This window comes from Tachysurus vachellii, chromosome 9 (genome assembly GCF_030014155.1).
Source record: "Tachysurus vachellii isolate PV-2020 chromosome 9, HZAU_Pvac_v1, whole genome shotgun sequence".
Taxonomy (NCBI): Eukaryota; Metazoa; Chordata; class Actinopteri; order Siluriformes; family Bagridae; genus Tachysurus; species Tachysurus vachellii.
The window spans coordinates 20,546,440-20,566,254 of record NC_083468.1 but is presented as its reverse complement, the minus strand read 5'-3'; the positions used below and the strand labels follow the sequence as shown (position 1 = coordinate 20,566,254).

The 19,815-nt window shown below is 38.0% G+C and overlaps 1 protein-coding gene across 2 annotated transcripts; it reads left to right on the top strand.

Annotated features, from left to right (window-relative positions):
- Window positions 1-1,716: 1,716 nt before the first annotated feature.
- On the top strand, window positions 1,717-17,711 carry rfx4 (regulatory factor X, 4). 2 transcript variants are annotated; one of them, XM_060878659.1, is made up of 18 exons: window positions 1,717-1,759; window positions 4,372-4,458; window positions 4,590-4,650; window positions 6,033-6,156; window positions 7,146-7,207; window positions 7,435-7,648; window positions 8,150-8,227; window positions 8,343-8,506; window positions 9,187-9,287; window positions 9,381-9,439; window positions 9,985-10,129; window positions 11,069-11,163; window positions 11,742-11,859; window positions 12,926-13,045; window positions 14,220-14,375; window positions 14,514-14,676; window positions 14,763-14,901; window positions 17,134-17,711. In XM_060878659.1, the coding sequence occupies exons 1-18, from the start codon at window positions 1,717-1,719 to the stop codon at window positions 17,401-17,403; spliced, it is 2,199 nt and encodes a 732-aa protein (XP_060734642.1). In that variant the 3' UTR covers window positions 17,404-17,711. The 2 variants fall into 2 exon arrangements, with proteins under 2 accessions (XP_060734642.1, XP_060734641.1); XM_060878658.1 differs by having other exon boundaries at window positions 14,511-14,676.
- Window positions 17,712-19,815: the final 2,104 nt, after the last annotated feature.

The following is a 19,815-nucleotide window of genomic DNA, read 5'->3' as shown; positions in this document are numbered from 1 at the left end:
CCTTCCTCCTCTGATGCTTTTTACACTAATAAAACGTCCAGCATTCAAAGCTTGCCGCCACCCACTAAGCCGTTCTGGAAGCTTTTGATTGGGAGAATGCTGTAGAAAGGGCACTGACAGTGACTCGCTGATAAAAGTTGGAGGGAGGTGGGGTGTGCTGTTGTCTCTTTTAGGAGACTGCACCTGCCCTAACTAATGAGGACTTAATGAGAGACTGCGTGTAATAAAACAGAAAGAGGATGTCTTTTGAGGAGGAGAACAGAAGCTCCTCCTAACATCTTACCATCTTTGACCGTGTACAACATGAAAACATGGAATTAATGAGGCACTCACAAGTGATCCTTAAGTCTGATGCATTCAGCTTGTATCCCATTTCCTATCTGCATGACATGTTGTAAGATCTGGCAGCCACTGGGGGAATAGAAACATTTAGAAGTTGTTTAATATGTTCTTTACCTGCCCTGCTCTCTCTTTTGCTTTTTAAGGAGCAACAAGTAGCCACACAGTTATAATGTAACCCCAGTAAACCATACTTGAGCCCACGGAGTGCTGGAGAGTCTTCCTCCTCTATCCACCATGTGGGGAGCAGTTCAGCAATAATCCCCCTTTCTCTTGCTCACTCTCTCTCTCCTTCTATCTCCCCCCTGTGGTTCCATTCATATTCTAATCACAGCTTTCCCCTCTGCAGTTCGCAGGCACTCCATCAGAGCCTCCCTGCCTCAGGCTCTACACTTTTACTTCCCCCTTTTGTGGCCAACGCTCTCCTCCCAGCACACTAAAATAAGGTTGGTACAAGGAGAGAGTGAGAGAGACAGAAGGGGAGGGGGTCAACCAATGCTGTTTGCGAAAGAGCGGATTTGACAAAATTCTTCAACTTTCTTTTTTTCACTTTTCAAGATTTGGTGCCATTTTGTTTTGTTTTTTTGTATTAGTGAAATATACCAATGCTCGATTAGAAAAGTGGCAAGAATATTTCAAACTTTATAAATCTGCCTAAATTTTTAAAATGAACTGTTACAATGCAGTTTGTTAGCTTGCTTCATGAAATACCATTTGGATTTACCAGAGAAGATGCAGACATCAAGAAAGTTCTGTAATGGGCCAAAAAGTGGCCCTTGGATCAAGAACTTTAAAACGGAGACAGTGGGGGCAGTGCGTGTATGTGTGTGTAGGGAGGGGGTATGAAAACGTATTAAATGCTATAATGGGAGACGGGGAGGCCACAGTGCTGGGATTGCGTAGATCTAAGCCTCTTTTTTTCTGGGGAGGGAGCTTTTCTTATTCAAAACAGCCCCACAAAAGACTTCCAGTGAGCCTTGCCACATCCCCATCTGACTCGAAGCCATTCATCAGCCTGCCGAGCCTATCAATGACATGTCCCCCATCAGGGCTCCTATAAAATCAGCCCCTTTCCCATGAAACATCAGCAAACATTTTGACGGCTCTGGCTTTTCCCCCCTCTGGATTTCTGGAGTCTCTGACCCCCAATCCCCCCCCACCGCTCCAACCCTCACCCCCGCCACCTCTCCTCCACTATCACCACCACCTTCACCACCATCTTCTCTCTCTCTGTTACTCTCTCTCTCTGTAGCCAGCACATCGTATGCGTCTCAGTGACAGGCAGTGCTCTCGGAGATTCGGAGGGAGCTGAGGAGGGGGAGTCCTGCTCGAAGCCATTTTCTCACAGGAGCCCTGGGGACATTGGATGGGAAGAGGATGCACTGTGGGCTGCTCGAAGAGCCTGATATGGAATCCACAGGTTGGTTCTTGCTGCGCTGCTCCTGGCTTTTTGGATGCTTGGGAGCCTGTGCAGTTTTGGGACTCAAGACTTGGAAATGTCTTATTGTGTCTTATTGGCAAACCTTATTGTAGAGAAAGTTTTTTTTTTCTCTCTGTCTCTCTTTTTTTTTTTTTTTTTTTTTTTTTTTTTTAAATATTTAATACTTCAGTATCCTTCAGCAGGACAGCCGTGGTGGCCTAAAATAATTAGAGATAAACAACTTGGAGGGCTATTTTATTCTCTTTCATTGCTGCAGAGGATGCATGCTCTAGTCATGCAAACAATTTACTTTTCAACTTTTGAATCCTATTGAACTTTCTGAGCAGCGTTTGGGTCACTTGGAATTTAAATGCGTTATTTTTGGTTTGTGCTTCTAATTTTCACAAGCGGTTTGGAGTTATTTTTATGGTGAATGAGTTTAAAAGTGGCTGCTTCTTGAGGCCCAGATCTGCACCTGCTGTACGCACCGAGCTGCATTTAATTTCTTCTTTTTTTAAAAGTAGCTTAAGGTGAAATACATTCTTACAGAAGTGTATTGAAGTGTACTTTTATTTAATAGTGCTGTTGTATGTGTTACTGGAAACAGTAGGCTAATTTTTTTCTAAATCTAAGATGCCCACAGTTTACTTGTTTATAATAAAGTGCATATTAGGCCTAAATCTTATTAACTGAATATTCATTAGAATAGCAATCTAAGTACAATATTCTATTTATTTAAAAATAAACAGAACATCCTTTCTCTTGTGGATGTTCTCGGTGATGTTCAGTGCCACACAAGAAACGATCTTTGATCCGTCTCTCGCCTTTAGATTGGATTTAATCCAATTATTTAGACCTGCTAAAGCTGCGCACAGAACAAATCATTCAATTACAAGAATCTAGGATAAACCTTACGATAACTTTTAACAATAACGTTTCTGTTTTTAACCCGGTAAATTATGACCGGGTTTAGTATATAATTAAGAGAACACATTTCTGAGAAGACCTATTTTGTTGTGATCCAATTAAAAACCCATTAGGCCCAACTGCTTTTCGGCACGTTGCAAATATTTTATAGGGATCATAAAATACATATATATATTTATGTATTTTTTTTTTTTTTACATATATTTACATTTTTATGCCTGTTTACATTTTCAACCCTTCACGATTTAACAAAATTATCTTATTATATGTTTATAAAGGTCATCTTATACTGCAACATGCAATTTCTATTTGTATTTTCTATACTATTAAATGTGAACTGATAGCGTCTCAATACCAGTGACATATACCCCAGCCACGTTGTTATTTTAAATGATTTTGTATACATGTTAAATAATTGCAATTCCACTTGTGTGCATGTTAAATAATTCCAATTCCAATTGTGTGCATGTTAAAAAATTGCAATTCCATTTGTGTGCATGTTAAATAACTACAATTCCAATTGTGTGCATGTTAAAAAATTGCAATTCCATTTGTGTGCATGTTAAATAATTGCAATTCCATTTGTGTGCATGTTAAATAATTGCAATTCCATTTGTGTGCATGTTAAATAATTGCAATTCCATTTGTGTGCATGTTAAATAATTGCAATTGCACTGAAAGTTTAGAGAAAGTTTCTCCTGCAAGTCAGCTTTAAACACTTCTGATGTGTCGAGTCCTTGCCGACGCGCATCCTTAGCAACCGCTGCTATGGTGATAGTAGTCACTACCCATGCCGGAAACAGTACAGACCTCTGGTTATGTCCAGAAGGAGGCTGTTGCAGTATTTAGTATAGTATTTAATATATGTATGAATAAGTATTTAGTGTGGTATTATGGCGGTTACAACATGCAGAACAGAAACAGCCCCAAAATCAGCAAGAGCCTCTGCCCATGCGCGCGTTACTTTTGCACACCTATAAATGACTATTTCTGAGCATAAAAGAACCTGTCAGAATATGCTACCAAAATAGTTTTATGCTTATATTTTCTGACAAGGAAATTTAGTCTGCACCTTCAAAATAGGCTACGTATAGATTCCCGAGAGATGCTTTTTTCCCCTAGTAAAGTCACAGTAAAATAAAGAATAGAGAAAGAACAGCACAAAATACTATAAATGCTCACTATGGCAGGATAGTTTGATAAATCATGACAAATCTATAGAACATGCGTTCATGTGAAAATCTAAATCGATGAAAGACACCAATTTCTCTCTTTATCCTTTATTAAAATAAACTTGCATTAACAGTTAATCCTCCAGATTAAATTGAGCATAAATCTAGCTATAACAGATATTACTTTTTTCCCCCACAGACTTTCACAAACTAGAAAAAAAAATTTAAACTATTGTGTTTTACATCAAATTATTATTATTTTTTTGCATCCAACTCATTGAACACCTGTTGCTTTATGCAGCTCCTGTACTAGAAAAAATTCCTCGTATGTGAAAACATACTTGGCAATAAAGACCTTTCTAATTCTGATTCTGATTCTGATTCTTATGACAGTGGAAAAAAAGCAGGCCTTGGAAATTGGAAAACCATTTATCTTCTCTTTGCTGAATATTAGTTACTTAGCTAAATAGCTGTATAGTTTAAAAAAACATTTCCACTTGTGCATTTTTACAGAAAGCTGGATTGAAAGGTGCCTGAATGAAAGCGAGAGCAAACCCTATTCCAGCCACACGTCCCTAGGGAATATGTCCACAGACGAAAGTAAGTCATGTCACTTATATACAATAAGTTATTATACCCTAAGATTTGTTTTTCTTCTTTAGAACAAGTGATTTTAGTTTAGAACCGTAATTTAACATCATGTTTTGTTTTATTTTTATAATCTGTCAAAGATGAAGAGAAGGAAAACAACCGGGCATCTAAACGCCATTCAACACCTGCAACTTTACAATGGTAAGATTGAAGCTACTCAGTTTTATTGAACACCATTTGTTTCTTTTATGTCATTTTATGCACTGGACAATGAATATTTGGCTGGTTCAATATTAAGCATGTTGCTTCATGAGACAGAAAAAGCTTCATTCACAACAAAAAGCCCAAGGTTAATTTTTATAAGCACAGCTGGACATAAGTGTTCACTGTAACATGTTTTGCAGCACTGTAGCTCTTGGTGAATTTATTTTGATTACATTCTGGTTCAAAGATTGACGTAGATGTGCAAATGACACAATTTATACAGTATTTAAAATTGTTAAGAATTGTTTATACAGTATTCAGAATTGTTATTCAGTGTAGCGTCAACTCTTTCTGTCAAGATATTTTGTGTTTGGGCTTTTAAATTTATATATATATATATATATATATATATATATATATATATATATATATATATATATATATATATATATATAATGTCGCACACCTACTCTATTAATTGCTATAAATGTAGGAGCTCCTGGTTTGTTCAGTCACCAAGTTTTCTTCTCTATTTGCTGTTTGTAATATAATTGTGACAGCTATACAAACCTCATAAGCTATAATTGACATATTTGTGACATAAAAGTCCAGAATTAAATTATAGAACTGAGAAATAATATATAGAATTATAGAAATAATCTTATGTTATAAAACAGTTATTGAGAAATGAATTGGTTTTATGATGCATGAAGCTGAATAGCTGATTAATAATATTCATATGAATTTTAGTAAGTTTCTACTCATGATTTAAAAATATGCATAATATGACCTTCGTGAGGTACGAAACGAAATCGATTCTATTAATTGTAACTGAATTCTTTTTTGTAGTTATTTTGTTACAAAAATATACAGGTGATATATTTAAAATAATACTCCTACTAATAGTAATTATTATATAATATTTATATAAATATAATTTTAGATAGATATTATATATAAGTTAACAATATTTTGAATAACAGCTGTACATGGTTTGCCATACAAATGTGCCAACAGCCTAATTTATTCCACTGTTTTATTTATTGTTTAGATTCAAAGTCAACAACTTTTCATCTGTTTTATAGTCAGTGATGTTTTATTGTACTAGCTTTGGCTTTCAAGCAAAAATTGCCAGACTTTCTGAAAAAAGTTGGATTTAATAATTAAGATCGAATTACTTATCATTAAACATTTAATTCATGTCAAAATGATTAGAAAGAGAGAAGAGAGTGCGTATTGACTTTATCTTACTGACTTTAGCTAATACAAGCTTGGTTTTAATTGCTTCACTGCAATGTCAGGATCTCTGAAATGTTTCTAAGAAATGTTATACAGTAGAATTTTCAAAAACAGTGTGTTGATAAGATGGTTTTCACCAGGTTGGAGGAGAACTACGAGATTGCTGAGGGTGTGTGTGTCCCTCGCAGTGCACTTTACATGCACTACCTAGACTTCTGTGAGAAGCATGGCACACAGCCTGTCAATGCTGCTAGTTTTGGGAAGGTAAGTTCTCACAAACTAGTTCTTCTGAGAATTATAGCTGAATTGTGTCAGGATTATCGCTTATTTCAAAGACACGTAAAATACTGGTATCAGTTTCAGACGCTAAATGCATTTAGATGGTCTTAATATGTTATAATCGTACAAGTATATTACAAGGTGAGTTTGAAGCTTTTAATATGCAAGGTGAGAGTTAAGAGCCTTGCTCAAGCCCTTCTAGACACTTGTGCAAAACCACAAACCTTCAGTAGAATAATAGAATATCACTGTCACTGACTTTTTCTGGAAAACTAACAATCTAAACCTATAGACATGCTTCCCCTTGTTCCCACAATCTGTCCGAGCACCTCTTTACGCCGGCACCACCTGACATCCCTGCCCTGTTCCACAGCTCCTGCCCGAGGATATTGAAAAAGAGAGGGGGTCTGGATTAATGTGTAATTAAAGGAAATTTGGAAGGGTGAGATGTTGCGGAATGTTAGATCAGTGGCTGAAGCAGCGTGGGGTGTCCTTTAGGAAGGCTTCATTGATTCAGGACAAAAAAGAGAGAGAGAGCTGGGGCTGCCTCCCTGTCTGCTCATTTATCAAGCCGAGCCTGACAGAAACTTCACAGCTTGGCCTCTTTTTTCATCCCACACAATGGAGAGCTCCACTGTTTGCTAAAGTTTCTGCACCGGGAGCTGGACCAAGGAGCCAATCTCATGGACAAAAACAGAACAGAGAGACAGACACTCAGAGAGAGACATAGGAAAAGGGGGAAAAAGATGGAAAGAAGAGCTGTTGGATATGAATTTTGTGAATGTGACAATTGGCAAGAACTTCAGTGGTCAAACGGAGAGCCAGTCTTTTATACACTGCAACCTCTCCTCCTTTCATGTTGGACATGTCCAGTAAATTTAAATAAACTGTCTAACTTGTAAGCAGTTTGCAAATGTGAAGGAAGAGCAATGTGTGATCTGTTTCAAATGCTTTCATGTGCCCTGTTCTTATAGATAATAAGGCAGCAGTTCCCTCAGTTAACGACACGAAGGCTGGGAACCAGGGGCCAGTCAAAGTAAGTTTTAGGAGACTGACACTGTCTGTGCCTTTTTTCCTTCTATTATGTGATCATTTTGGTTATTTCTCTGAAGTACTTCTCTAATTCCACTGTTGTATCAATGTATTTATTATAGATAACATTGGATATAATTAAATGTCAATTACTAGCTGGGTCTGCAAAACTCTCTGGGTCTAACTGGGTCTGCAAATCTCTCTCTCTCTCTCTCTCTCTCTCTCTTTCAGGTACCACTACTATGGCCTAGCGGTGAAGGAGAGCTCACAGTACTACGATGTGATGTACTCCAAGAAGGGTGGCGCCTGGGTAAATGAGACGGGCAAGAAAGAGGTTACCAAGCAGACAGTGGCGTATTCACCCCGCTCCAAACTGGGCACTCTGCTGCCAGAATTTCCAAATGTCAAAGACCTAAATCTGCCTGCCATTCTGCCAGAACAGAAGGTAAATAGAGCACTAAAAAACCCAGTGACTATCTTCTTCTTTAGCCAGCCGACCCACCCCCATCTCTTCTCATACATCCACCCCTCCTGCTTCTCCTTTCATCTGCCCCCTGCACCTTTCCTGGGTCTGGATTTAAACAAGGACCCAGAGGATTTATATGCTGGGTCCTAGCGAACTCTTAATCTTTCAAGTAGATAATAAGATCTCACACACAACAAAGTACAGACTCTAGCTGTCCTGCTTTAAAAAAAAGGGAGCTGTAATTTGAAATGGTTTACGGCTTGCTGATCTCCAAAGCCACTTTTTATACACCACATTTGACAAAAATTTGTGGACGCAAGTATTTTATGTGGCATTTATTTTGTTGGAACCTTTAGAGCATGTTTTAAGGAGGAATGAGAGGTCATAATGATGTGCGAATTGTCAGAAATGTAGAATGAATCCATTTCATTTCATGTCATTGACAATAAATCTCATTTAAATGATCTCATTTATTCCCAGGTTTCAACATTTATCATGATGTACAGAACTCACTGCCAGAGAATACTAGACACCGTTATACGAGCCAATTTCGATGAGGTTGAGTATCTCCTCAAAATTGTTTTTTTTTCTGAATGTCTGGGTTATAAAACTTAACACCCGTTGTGTTTAAAATGTTTAAGATGTGTTCCCTACTGTGTGTATGTGGATATAGGTCCAGAGCTTCCTGTTGCATTTTTGGCAAGGCATGCCTCCACACATGCTGCCTGTTTTGGGCTCATCCACTGTAGTAAACATCGTAGGGGTTTGTGACTCCATCTTATACAAAGCCATTTCAGGGGTCCTCATGCCCACAGTCCTACAGGCCCTGCCTGATAGGTAAGTGCTTGCTAGCCCTATCATGCTAGTAGATATTTAAAAAGAACAAGATTGCATTAAGTCTTATTACTGTTTTCATTTGTTAACTCGAAGTCTTCTGAAGTTCCCAGTTTAGTTCTTTTGTTGAAACCTTATCCTGATGTTTATAATCAGCGATAATTTCCAAACCAATTTAAGAGCACGTAACGATCAGGTGAAAAGATGACAATAAGGCTTGTGTATAAATACCTCGTAACTTACTTCAGTGGAATTGCAGATGATGCAGATTATAAAACGCATTTTCTGCTTTTTATCTTTGCACCATTCTGTGCAATCGTTATTGACTGTTGCACTTGAAATTCCCAGGATAATAGAAGTTCCTGAAATATTTAAACCAGCTCTTTTAGCAACAATAGCAACATTCATGCGACTTTCCTCATTTATTATTGTTTTCCATAAATGTATTAGATTATAAAGGTATGTGTAAGCGAAGCATCAAATTCCATGTTTAAGATATGGACAGAAAAGAAGCAAATAGTCCATGTGAAGAGTCCTCACACATTTTTAATCAGTACTTAGACACATTTTCTTTTTATTCATCTCCATTTCCCTCCAAATGAAATATATCCGCCATATTTATGTACATAATTAGCGTGACAAGTATTTCTTTTTTTAATTCTCTGTTGTAATGGTCCATGCAGCCTGACTCAGGTCATCAGGAAATTTGCTAAGCAGCTTGATGAGTGGTTGAGGGTGGCTCTGCACGATCTGCCTGAGAACCTGCGTAACATCAAGTTTGAATGTAAGTTTAGTTTTAGCCACGTTTATATTGAGTATTAACAGTTGACGTATCTCAAGGCAGTGTGTAAGAAATGTTTAATTTTACATTTTTCAGTGTCAAGAAGATTCTCACAGATCCTCAAGCGGCAAACGTCATTAAATCATCTTTGTCAGGTGAGTCTATATTCCTTCGCCTCCAGAAATATCATGCATCTTTTAATGCGTCCCTGTTTTCTTATATAACATGTCGTTTACTATGTGCACAAATTACAGTTTGTCCAAAAAACAAATTCCATGATGTTAAATAGAAAATGTGGTGTGCCTAGTGTAATATCCAAAAAGAACCAAAAGAAAAGAAGCAAAAGAAATAAGTTGTACAATAACCCTCTCTGTCTCCAGACTTGATCAGAAGAAGCCAGTGTGTGACATTCTGAGTTATACAAGGAAGATCTGGGTGGGTGTGAGCAAGTGCTGAGGGGTTAAATCTATTAAATACATACTGGTGGATCCAAATGCTGATGATCAGAGGATATGAATGGGGTTACGGTTATGAAAGCAGAAAGATGGGGCAAATTCATTTCATTTAGGAGTTTTTTTTTACTATTAGTATTTTAACATACATTTGAATTGATTTGAAATGTAACAGTGAAGGAGATGTAAGTAAGGGGGTATAAATTCTTGAACTGAACTGAAACGTTTTCGCACTTCTTGACCTGCAGGCGTCACGGACCGTCATCCACAGTGCAGATATCACCTTTCAGATGCTGGAGGACTGGAGAAATGTAGATCTGAACAGCATCACTAAGCAGACACTTTACACAATGGAGGACTCGCGGGAGGAGCAGAGACGACTCATAATCCAATGTGAGTGACTGAAGAAACATCTCATAGACAGATTAATAAAACCCTGTTGGAGAGGAAAGTGGAGGAGCTTGTCTTTAATTCTAATAAATTGTAGAAAGTATTCTTCAGTTAAAATATACAATACAAAGGGTTGGGGCTAAATGTTCTTAACCTTTAGTAAGAACATTAGGTTTTGGTCCTTTTCCAGCTACTCTGACTTGACTCATGAATCATCTCTGCTGCAAATGTAAAACTTTACTAGAAACCGAAGTTGATGTGAATGTATAAGTAGCGATTAACGGTGAATTGTTAATATCTGTATTGTTCCCCTGGCAAGATTTTTCTGTTCAATCTGATGTCACTCAATAGCTATAGTATGTATCCAGAGTTGAATCATTCCCACGGTCATGAGTGGCAGTGTTTAATCACAGCCACTGAGAGGTTAACCGAGCTTACCCTCACACTTTAACACCCAGGGAGAATCTCAGACTCATTTCGGTGGCAAGCCACAAATGACGATGAGATCAAAGTTCGGAAACTGGCTCTTGCCATTGCATCACTGTACAGAATAGTATTAAGCGGCATAATTCATTCATTCATTCATTCATTCATTCATTCATTCATTCATTCATTCATTCATTTATGCCAGACTTTTTTTGTTTTTTTGTTTTAGGAATAACATGAAGTGACATAAAGATCACATTTCTATGATAAGTAAATTCACACGGTGTAAACTGCATGCATTTCTGCTTTGCTCTTGGTCAAACTGCTTTGGGCTATGAATCGTTGTGGTCTAATAATTAAAGCATTAACATAGTAAGCATAAATCAGAAGTTCTATTATATTTAATCCTTTAATTAGCCAGGAGGGTCCTATTGAGATACAAGACCTCTGATTCCAAGGAATCCTGATCAATGTTCCATACATTTAGTCTCATTTGTCCTGTTTTTCCTCCTCCAGTGTATCAGGAGTTTGACCGGCTGCTAGAGGACCAGTCCCCTATTGAAGCGTATATCGAGTGGCTGGACTCTATGGTGGACAGATGTGTTGTTCGGGTCAGTTCAGAGTCTTTTCCCTGGGCAGAAACTTTATTATATCGAGATTGCCTATTCACAAATCACACTCAGATAATGATTCTTTATGCTTAAAATTTATTGAGAAATATAAAAACAACAGATTGTTAACATTTCTATATTTTCTCTGCTTTTTCCCTGAAAGTGAATTTAAGATTTAAGTTTTTCCTAAATATAATTTGGGAATTAAATACAATTCTGGTGCCCATCTTAACAGCAATACTCCTGAAATGTAAAGCATCCGTGAAAATGCCGACCCCATTATGACATGCTTATGTTGGGCCATTTGTGCTGCAATTCCCCAACTTAATGATGTCTTCATGGCCCCTTTTGCACCCATTATATTGCAGATATTGGGTTGTAAATATTTGGTCGCCTTGGGAACGTCCACTACCCAGAAGACAATAGTTGAATGGGAAGGCGTTTCCCCAAGGGAAAATCAAATAGTTGACTTGTTGACATGTTTTTCGTTCCTGTGGGGTTAGACCCCTGCATGGACGTTAAAGTTAAGGCCCTTGTGCTCCTCCTGCAAAGCCTTTCTCATGATAATATTCCTTTAGGTGGCAGGGAAGAGACCTGGGTCCCTGAAGAAGGTTGCTCAGCAGTTTCTTCTCATGTGGTCCTGTTTTGGGACAAGAGTGATCCGGGACATGACTCTGCACAGCGCCCCCAGCTTCGGTGAGTCTGCAAGAGCCATGATATCCTATTATAGTCACATAAGTTTGCAACCCCCATGTAATAGATATTTGAATGCCAGAACATCATGTGCTTGTCTCAGAACTCTTATTCACAATACACAACTCTCCTATAGCTGTATACTGTAATTTATATTCCCACTATCTGGTCTAATGCAAAATAGAATGGTGCTTTTTTGTGTCTCGTAATTTAATTTTATCTTAGGGAGTTTTTCTTGTCACTGTATTCTCTGTCTTGTTCATTGAATCTAAATCTACATCTAGATTTGTTTAAAGCTGCATTGTGGCAGTGCTTCTAGTTGAAAGCACTACACAAGTAAAATTTAGATTTGAATTTAGACTATGTCAAAACAAATTAAAGTCTTCACTTTCTTATGACCTGAGGTCTATTCCTCCGTATTTGTTGTCAAATGATTTCTCACCATCCAAATCCCAAAGCTTTGCGCCAACATGGCTACCGTACTAACTCTTGGCTAACAGCAGTTCCGTGTCTATAGCAAAGTAGCTGAAAGAAGGACTATAAGAAGAGGGCAAAACCCCCCCTCCTCTTCAGCTCTGTCTGTGAATCTCAAAGACACAGCTGGTTGCAGTGTTTTGATAATGCAGCTCTTGGTACAAAACAGCTAATTAACAAAGGCTAACCCCCTCCGCAAGTGTTTCCTTCTGCTTCCCATTTTATGAGTGGGCAGTATTTGCGCCTGGTGCTCTGAATAGCCACGGGGTTTATAACGCACACACTGACTGGACTTACTAGTACAATGTGGGGATTGTGTCATGCTCTTTTAAAAATGTTTTCCCCCTTTTGTTATGAGTGAGGGCTTTTACATTATATTCGCACCAACAACTCCAAAAAGTGTGTTATTTATGCCTAATCTGTAATCATAGTTTGTAATCTGGATTCATTAGAGGGTCTAATAAAAGCCTAACCAAGCGTAGTTTGATAACAGTAGCTTAGCTTCTGAAATTTAGAGCTAAGAAAAAAGCTGTGTATAAGAACATAACAGGGTACACTGTGATTAAGTGGATATTCCTTTGTCCTGTATGTGCAGGCTCTTTCCATCTGATTCACCTGATGTTTGATGACTATGTGCTATACCTGCTGGAGTCACTGCACTGCCAGGAAAGAGCCAATGAGCTCATGAGGGCCATGAAGGGAGAAGGAACAACGGGTGAGTCCCGAGGATATAGGCTGTCAGTTATTGCGCTGTATATTCCAATACAGCATTATTGAAACACAAGTTTTTTGATTGGCCAGAAACATAAGAATGGCAAATTAACATAACTCAAGCTGTATGTAAGGCATGCACCATATAACTAATATATTTTAAATAGATGTACAGACAAAACCAATATAGATCAGTCAAAAACTGCTTTACTGTTAGAAGAAGTGACGATAGTCATTTTAAAATGGTGGACAGTTTTATACACTGTTCTACTATCGCTACTACTATTTTTTTGTTTTGCTATTAACTGTGACAATATGTTTGTTTTACTATGACCCCTCTAAAGATGATTCTTTTGGTTGGTGTATATAAGGAGGAGTTTTATTTTTGCTGTATTATTAAAAATTACAAAATTAAATAAAATAAATTAAAAATTGGTGGACAAATCAGTACCTCGGGCAACCAGGACAAGCAGATTACACATCTGAGGTATTAGCTGTTTAAATTTTAAGTATCAAGCATTAAGAAAAAGTCCCACTCTTTTTATGGGACTCGTGATATTGATTCAATGAATGATGACATTACAATATTATTATAAAATTGTGATGCCCATAAGGAATAGCAGTACACCTGCTTGTTCATGCAACTATTTAGTCTATTTAGTCTGACTAACTAGCCAGTCAGCCAATCGTGACAGCTTCCTCACAGCCACAGGTTTCTGTTTCTTGACAGGTGTACCTGATGTTGTCTTCTGCTGTTGCAGTATATCCACCTCAGAATTCAGCTTATTGCCTGCTTATTGATGCTTTTCTGCTCAGCATGGTTGTAAAGAGTGTTTATTTAAGTTACCGTAGCCTTTCTTTCAGTCATTATGGACATTCTCCTTAGTCCTTTCTCACATTAAAGCATTTCCTTTCACAGAACTGATACTCATTGTTTTTTTTGTTTTTGTTTTTCTGTTTTTCATTACCAAATGTTGTGCATGAAAACCCCAGCAAATCATCAGTTTTCAATACTTACTGAAAACAACAAGTGCTCTGTATCTGCATGATTTTATGTGTTGCACTACTGTGACATGATGGGCTGATTGGATAGTTACATAAATGACCTAGCATTGCTATTAGACTAGTGAGTAAGTGTAGGTTAATTTAATGAGGTTTCTATTATTGTTTTTCTGCAGCAGACAGTAGTGAAGATATGGTGCTAACTGAGAGCACCTCAGTGTCACCTGAACCCTACTCTCCTGCAAAGTCGGTGCCCTCGGTGGGAGCTGTAGCCACCAGCACCCCAACTTCAGCTCAATCCCCAGAATACAACAGTGTGTCTGTTACCTCAGGTATATAAGCATTCAAAGAAAGCCAGTTAATATTTAATCATGATGACCAGTGTCAAAGGTTTCTTCTATCATTTATGTAATTTAAATGAGGTCCAAGGAAGAAACGTATGTTTGTATATGTGTGTATTATACTAGGAGCTCTTCAGTCATATACATGGTCCCTTACATACACAGTGACCACGTCAGGAGGCAATCCCCCCGATGGAGGATCCCAGCTGTCCTGCATGCGTAGCAGTGCCCCGGTGCACCCTACCTCATCAGCACACCGGATGCAAGTCTACCCCTACAGAGACGAGCATGGGTGAGCTCATTACAAGAGATACTGCAGAACGGTTCCAATAATCCTGATTTTATGGGCTAATGGTTTTTCCCTGCTTTTTCCCTCAGATACACGGGCAGCTATAACTACAGCAGCTACACGAACCAGCATCATCATGCCATCCAGAGCCAGTATCCAAGCCTGCCCCATGACGCAGCCCTCCCCACCCCGCTGCACTATTCCTCTTACCACCGATCTTCTGCACAGGTTAGCTGTTTGCTAAGACTCTACTCTATGAAACAGTAGACAGTATGAAAGTTCCCTCTAATAACTGCAGTCTTAACCTCTGCTGAGTTTAGGCTTTGTTTAGTACAATATGCATCTTTATACAACTATAATGACTTCCACTGTTTCATAATAGTTGTGTATTCTCATTCATTGAAATGGAAATGGTAATGAAAGTGTATTCCAATCCTGCCTGTTTAATAGCACCTTACAAGACCTGTTTCTCAGACAACAATGCTAATATGAATAAGAATGGTGAATGACACACTGTTCATTAGCATGTGAAATGCTGAACTGTGTGTAATACAGAGAGGTCTGTAGTAATGGATCACTTAGCCTGTGGATGAACTCGCTGTCATTTCGGTCAAATGTAATGCATTGTATTTTTTTTCAGGAATGTTTTGGAGCACACATTTAGAAAGAAAGTCTTTCCTTAATTTGGACTTACCGCAAATAATTCTATATGTTCTTCACCACCCTAATTAAAACATGTGCATCCAAATATAAATAAATGATTAGAGCCTTGTATTTTGTGTTTATCAAACTGAAAGTGGCTGGCAATGGTTAACTCTAGCTCTAGATTTAAAAAAAAAGGAAAGGAAAGAGATTGCTATCTTGATGGCATCGTATATTGTAAGCCCGAAGCAGACTTAATAGTAACAGTAATTTCCTGTCAAGAGATCTTTGACCCAGCCTCAGTGTTACCGAAGCAGCCGGGGGTGAATCCCTCTCTCCACAGCGGATACAGACACTGACAGGTGGCCTGGTCACAGCTCTGACACCCCCCCACTCAACACCCCTCTACCCAGCACTCAATAGCTGTCTCACAGATCCTCCGCCAGCGAGCGGCAAATCAGACCGAGCATGCCTTTATTAAAATATTGTTATTCAATGGCCTCTTTTCTCTGCACGAACAAGAGGTCACTAAGGCTCATATCTTGGTCTCTGACCCTGACTGACTTTCTTTTTCCATGCTGCAGTACTTCATAATGGTATTGACTGTGAACTGTTTCTATTTAGAGAGAAGACCGATTTTTATTTCCACTTTTCCTCTGTGTGTTTAAAACAGGCACAATGTCTGATCTTTGTCTGAGTGGATGCACTCAGTAGAGAGTGATTTAGATGACACAAACGGAACACTGTGCTGGTTTGAAGACAGAAAGGATGTTTGGGAAGCACACATGTTGACATGTATGATATGATTTTGTTTATGATCACTTGAGTTACCAATAGCAACAAAAATTTGATATAGAGCCCCGAAAATGCGTCTCTGCTGAAACACTATTTCCTTTAGCTCAGTTGCATACGTTGTGTGTATTGTTTTTCCAAATAAACAGGATATAACGTGTAAGGAAAAAATACTACAGGATGTGCTATTGTTGCAAAAAATATTAAAAGAGTAATTACATTCTTTTCATTTGCATAATTAGTAGCTAAATCTGCAACATCTGCAAAACAAGTTAGTTCCTGTTATCAAATATTCATCTATAAAAAGTCCTCGTTCTCCAGCTTCTCTTTGAATTTCTCTCTTTTGAAGTTAATATGAAAAAAAGGAGACTCACTACCCTGAAGACTTCCCCATGTTAGGGATGGGATTACCTCTGATAGAAGCCCCAACACAGCAGACTCCTTTCAACAATTCTACATATATACATTTCTCATCGAAACTCTCCATATCCGTGAATTAAAACATCTATAATAATTTGTTTATGTGGAGCATCTGACATATACGTCCATGTGTAGTTTGTTACTGTAGAGACAATAACATTAATAACATTACAACAAGCACATTAATAATATAAACCTTGAAAATACAATCTGAGCTACTGTTGTTCAAAGCATTTGATGATCTAGTAAGATCAGCCATAATCAAGCATTTCATTAATTATTATGTACTAGCTATTAATACTGCTTAAATATCTCTTTATTTATCAAACTGATATACCATTTAGTGAGTCCTGCTTGTGAGTACATAAATTGTTATGTTATATTACAGATGAAACCTTCTCTTGTCTAACTTGTTCTCTTGGCTAGGTATCATCAAATACAACAGACTGAAAAATGCTCACAGTGACAATATAGCAATCATAAGCATTCGGGAAAGACATCAAACATGTGTCTTTGGTTTTGGAATTTTTCGTGATCTTTTAAAATGCAGTTACATGACTGCAGTACGCACAAACACACTGACCGTTCTTCCTTCTATTTCTTTAGTACTCATTGAACAGCCCGATGTCCCGCATGGAGCCTTGTCTAATGGGTGGTACTCCTCGGCTACATGCGACCCCGGTGACCCCCCGCTGGCCAGATGTTCCTTCAGCCAACAGCTACTCCAGCACTCCTATGCACTCAACACGCTATGCCTCTACAGGGGATATGTACTCCTCATTGACACCACGCAGAAACTCTGAATATGAGCATGCACAACATTTTCCTGGCTTTGCCTATATTAGTGGAGAAGCTACTACAGGGTGGGCCAAATAGCCAACTTTTTGTCCATTCAGAAATATCTGCAGAGATGTGGAGAGTGAATCAGCACATGTATGGAGAAAGGAAGGGATCCAGCAAAGCCAAGGAACAACCAGCATCATACACCCAACATATGTGTCAGTGGAGGACTGGAAAGTATACAAGAGCTGCACAAACTCACTTTCTCAACAAGCAGAAATATTGTGACGTGATGACAGTGCAGATCTAGCCTAAGCGTGCCTTTTAATTATCTTTAAATTCCTGATTTTCATTCCTTCTCCAAATTCCTGGACTGTGGCCTAGATTAATTCTGAAAGTATGCATCTAACATGCCTCTGTTCTGCTGCTTGACGTCAAAGCAGCTCTTTAACAACACTAAAGATTTTATTATCTCATTGCATATTTGGATTAGCGCTTCTGCTGACTGCTTTCCTGAGTTTCATGGCTCATGTTTTACAGTAAACTAATAACTCCATTAAACGCCTTTTGGCCCATTGCCATGATACTGACGTCAAAGGAAGGGAGTTTACTGCAGACCTGAATATCATCTGTCATCTAATTGCTGATTGTATATGTAAATGTGGGGTTCTGACGATTTCACAGTGAAGTGTTTTAGATGCTGTGCGTCAGCATTTTGTGCTGTTCTTTGTATTACAGATTACTGTCACTGTGGGAGAGCGTAACTCTAAACATTTTCTTTAGTAACATGGCGTCCTTTGGCTTTGTTTATATAAATATGTTTGTATTGTAAATTGCATTTTTTTTTTTTTTTTTTTTTTTTTTTTAGAAAAGTGTTAACTTAGGTTTGTGTGTTTTTAAATGCACTCAAAGGTACAGTGGACCTATTACCCTATGGGTAGAAATAAATAAGGAAAGAATATCAAAATGTAACATTTATTATCTTTAGCCACTTTCTCTTGTAAATAAAAGCACTCAATAACGTCTGTGGTGACAGCTGTTACCGTGTAAATGATATATGTGGAATTATTTGTTGCCACATAAACAATGTTTAAAACCCACTATCAAGCGTGATTATTTGCCTATTTAAATGAGAAGTATTACCCGACTTGTATTTCACATATGCTTTTGAGATGGTTCCTTAAATTGTGATCTAAATGCCATTTTTGTCAGAGGAGTGGCTGATAATACTAGTTCAGTTTATGTAACTGCTAAATTCTTTAAACCAAAATGCTCTATATTTCTTTCCAGAGTAGCTTGCCACGAGTCATTCTAGTGTATCATTTTGACAGAATTCCCTTCTGTCTCTTGTTTCTGATGAGAAATGTCCCAGACCTTTTCACCTTCTTTGAATAGCCTCCCCTACTCCTGTTCACTCAGATATGGGCTCAAGTGCAGAACCAATACAGACACATCATCGAAAAGGAGATTGTGTAGGGGTCAGTAGCATTACAGATGAACAAACTATTATTTTAAGCACTCTTTCTTTCTAAAGGAGTTCTGCTTCGAATGTTTTCCAGACTCAAAACCCACTTTTGCAGAAATTTACAAGGATGGTTCTCCTAAAAGTACAAACCGATGAACCACTCTTTCATTCCTCTTACATGCATACATGAAAACATAGTAATACATACTATGAAAGTTGAAACTCACTGTCTTGTCAATCTTTTCATTTATGGACACATACTGTAGGTCAAGACATTAAAAACATTGCAATTGCACAGATACATATCTTAAAAATACAATTTTAAAAATAAATCCTGTTTGTGCAGAAGGGAAAACTAACAGAAATAAAGTGTATTCTATAATCTTTGTCAACAGTCTGCCTTACTTGAACACCACTTTCTAGAGACCGTGGCTATGGACAAACCCCAGAGGTGGGGAATAACAAAGTACTCTGTAACTGTAAAAAGTCTGTAAAAGTATTTGTAATCTGCATGTGCTGTTGTTTCTTTCACTTAATCATTTTTATTTTAACATTTTTAAAGAGAAGTTTATACTCTACATTTTTTCTACATTACATCACTACAACTCTTTATAAGCATATCCCTGTCCCCTTTCTTAGGAACACTTGTTGACCTGCACATTTGTGCAATTATGTCATATGTGTCATATGCTAGTAGCATCATAATACAGAAAGTATGATAACAGATACTGTGATACCGGATACCAGTATATGATACCAGATAGGCTGGTTTGAGTATTACAGAAGCTGGTTTTCCAAAGGTTACCCAGAATCATACAAAATATTTTAATAATCTGTTAGTGATAGAGGCCAGAAAGTCTATAATAACTCAAATACGCCTCTTTTGTATTTTACTGAATCAAGCAATAAGCATCTCAGAAAATACATCACGTCAAACCTTAAGGAGGATAGGCTACTACAGTAGAAGACCACATCGGCTTCCACTCCTGTTACCTGAGAACAAGCAAATGAAGCTACAGTTGAATCAATGCTAGACCCTAGAG

Bases quoted from the DNA above. Each gene is read 5' to 3' on its own strand.
- rfx4 (XM_060878658.1), top strand. From the start codon at position 1,717: ATGCACTGTGGGCTGCTCGAAGAGCCTGATATGGAATCCACAG. The intron at 11,164-11,741 runs GTCAGTTCAGAG...ATATTCCTTTAG, and splicing joins TGGACAGATGTGTTGTTCGG to GTGGCAGGGAAGAGACCTGG. The intron at 14,376-14,510 runs GTATATAAGCAT...GTATTATACTAG, and splicing joins CAGTGTGTCTGTTACCTCAG to GAGCTCTTCAGTCATATACA.